Here is a 3373-nt window from a genome sequence, read left to right as displayed (position 1 = left end):
ATTTGCCCTGGAATATTGAAGTTAGGGTCAGCGAGTTGAATATTAGGCATTTTCCAGCCATCAATTGAGAAAAACCTACTTGGCACTTCAGATACAATTTCATCTAGTGTTATGCAATTTATTGTACATTTGTAATTAGAATTTAGCGATCTTATGCACACAGAAACAGTGGAAGTTGATTTAGTTGTAGAGTTACCTACCCCTCCAACAAGATTACGACTTTTTACTGTTTTTAAATTCAACCTACTGGCAAGATCTGAATTAATAATGTTGAATTGACTACAGGAGTCCAACAGAGCTCGCACCTGTATGCCATTTATTTCAATTACAGCTGTGGCAAGTAACTCATACACCTCGTTCGATAACGTTCCTACCCCCCCAGTCATCATAGAATCTGGTCCTGTGAAAGAAGAAGATAACGTGTAAGAGGTTTTATTATCAACAACGGAAAAAATAAAGTTATTATTAGAAAATAATGGATAATCTTCTTTCATCGTTACGTATGCAGATGATTGACTGCTATCTACACAACCAACATCATTACCAACATCATTACCAACTGCCATATCACTTTGGGAACTCTCATCTTGGTTTAACCTGTGAACAACAGATAACGTTGAATTGATTAGATTGCTATCTTGTTGCATAGGTGTAGATAAATATGACGATGTATTCGTACCTGTTTTTTCATTAGTGAAGGCTTCATGTAACAATGGGTTATGCCCACGTTTGCATACGTTACAAAAATATTTACATTTACGATTATGGCCTGGTATGAATTTTTTCAAACATCGGAAACATCGGCCCTTCTCCTTGACCATCTTCAATCTATCTGATGGGGTTTTATCTATGAAGATTTTACATCCGAATGTTTCGTGCTCACCATCACAAAACCCACATTTTTTGGGTTGCAGTTTTTGCCTTTTTTCCGAAAGCGCAAATGACTTCTTTTTTCCACTGCTAGGAGGAGGAGAGTGTTTTCGTTTTCGAGATGTGTCATCCGATCCCCTCTCCATAGCCCCGCACCGCTCGTTCTGATAAGTCAAAAACTGCTCAAATGAACCATATTCCTTTTTCCTAGCAACCTCCCTCTGCCAATCAACCTTGGTATCTTTATCAACCTTCTTCAGGAATAAATACGAAAATATCAACGACATTCCATCAATTTCTGGATGCTGTTTTAATGTTAGGTTGATGGCTGTATAGTTGGAGCGGAAATTGGTGATCAGATTACGGAGGGATTGGTCCAGATCATGCTTAGAGACTGGATCTAACGAATCGATAGCCTTGAGGAACGTTTCAATATTTTTAACGGGCTCACCGTAAGTTTCGTTCAATAATTTCCACACCTCTTCGTAATTTTCAGCTTTAATTGGATATCCGCGTACTAAAATTTCCGCCTCATCTACCAATTTGCTTCTCAAAATTTGATGTTTATCATACACCAACATGTTTGGTTTATCGTGTACCATGGAGCAATACATTCGAGACCAATCAACCCAGTTGTCATCCTTTCCTCGAAAGGTTCTCAGTTCAAGTTTAGGAAATTTCACTCGAATATGACTGCTAGCCGAATCAGAAACTGAGTTAACAGGTTGAGGTGCAGGTTTCAAAAGTCTCAGGAGCTTAAATTTGATACTACGATGCAGGTCAGAGAATAACTTTTTATTAGCTATTGCTTCGTCATATGACTTACCAGGTTCTAAATGAGATTTCAATTTCTCATGGATCTCCATATATTTAATTTTCAAAGAGTCCACTGTCTCAATAACGGAATTAATTACCTGGTCAACTTCGGAGTCAGTAAATGAGTCAACAACTGTAGATTCCTCTTCCAAGTCCGAGTATAGGGAGGAAAGTTCTCGTAAATATTTGAGTACCTTTTTTGGCACTTGCTCCGGAGATTTTTTACCATCAGATGGAATCTCTCCCACATGAATACCTGGTGACTTATCATTCTTATCTTCAGATGATAAGTTATCATTGGAGGATGGAGATTTTAATAAATCGTCTTCATTCACAAATTTCTCCTTGGAAAATTCAGTTTCATTGTCACTCATCTTGAAATGGACTGTATATTCAAATAAACAACGATACCGAAAATAAAAACTTGTAATTTGGCGTGAATAACACCAAAATAACCAGATACGTTGAATAAATAAATTGTAATAAACAAATTAATCGCGAAACGAACTAAATAAATGTACTCACGATGTATTGATAACGGCTACAACGATAATAATGCACAACTGGTGCACCACTTGGAACTAAAATAAATTCAATCTGCAAAGAAACGCCCTCAACTAGTGGGGTTTCCGATAAGAAATAATAAATAAATACCTTTGCAAAAGAAATAAATAAATTAAACGCCTTCACAGCTCAATAGCTGCAACCCAATATACACCAATTACCTGTAATATAAATTGCATATACGTGTGTACTATTTATTTAACACGATCAATGCAAAATTATATCCGGCTCGAATAGGACCATGAACGAAATTAAATTCGCTTGTATTGTTTTAAATTTAATTACCTTTATTTAATTTTAATTAGCTATGCTAATGGATGGCTACTGCTAGTAGTACTAGGCAGTAGGTATACTACTTCAAGTAGTTATATATAATTGCAAAGGCAATGTTCAAGAAGGGACGTGCTTTCAACTAGATGTTCACTCCAAGACGGTCAAAAGCACATAAACTCAAATTTGGAATGAACATCTGGAAGTTAGCAAGGGTTGTGGGAGTGGCAGCCCTACTCTCTCATTTCCACGCCCTTAAATTTGCAGCTGGCACATTTCATGTTTTTACCCTAAACCAGCAGGGGGTAAAACCCAGGTATAAAATGTACCCTGATCGGAAAGATAACAATAGAGATAAATTCTCATCACAAAAGGCAGCGAGGGCATAATAGAAAAATAAAATTCACCTGCCTGCCCTGCTTAGAAACTGAACATGGACCACTGTGCTGTGTTCTACGTGCCAAGGGGGTCCCACCATATTTTTTTCACAAGAATCCTATGCATAGAATTTGAGTAAATGACCTTTGAATTTGAGGAGGGTCTAGCACTAATAGAAGATATACGCGAGAATGAATTTTGACCACTGTGCTGTGTTCTACTACTCAAGGGGGTCCCACCATATTTTTTTCAGAAAAATCCTATGCATAGAATTTGAGTAATTGAGGTTTGAATTTGAGGTGAGTATGGCAATAAATTGAAATACACTCGAGAATGAATTTGGACCACTGTGCCGTGTTCTACTACGCAAGGGGGTCCCACCATTTTTTTTTTCAGAAAAATCCTATGCATTGAATTTGAGTAATTGAGGTTTGAATATGAGGAGGGTCTGGCACTAAATTGAGGATATAAGCGA

At 37.3% G+C, this 3373-nt stretch overlaps 1 protein-coding gene across 1 annotated transcript; it reads right to left on the bottom strand.

Moving 5' to 3' along the window:
* Positions 1-418: 418 nt before the first annotated feature.
* LOC135843585 (uncharacterized) lies at positions 419-2060 on the bottom strand. The gene is made up of 2 exons (XM_065361517.1): positions 680-2060; positions 419-597 (listed from the first exon to the last, which is right to left on the bottom strand). The coding sequence occupies exons 1-2, from the start codon at positions 2058-2060 to the stop codon at positions 593-595; spliced, it is 1386 nt and encodes a 461-aa protein (XP_065217589.1). The 3' UTR covers positions 419-592.
* Between the last annotated feature and the right edge of the window lie 1313 nt (positions 2061-3373).

Source organism: Planococcus citri, chromosome 4, assembly GCF_950023065.1.
Source record: "Planococcus citri chromosome 4, ihPlaCitr1.1, whole genome shotgun sequence".
Lineage (NCBI taxonomy): Eukaryota > Metazoa > Arthropoda > Insecta > Hemiptera > Pseudococcidae > Planococcus > Planococcus citri.
The sequence above is the reverse complement of the archived record's forward strand: the minus strand, read 5'-3'. Positions and strand labels throughout refer to the sequence as shown.

Excerpts from the sequence above, each read along its gene's own strand:
- LOC135843585 (XM_065361517.1), bottom strand. The coding sequence starts at position 2,060 with ATGAGTGACAATGAAACTGAATTTTCCAAGGAGAAATTTGTGAATGAA.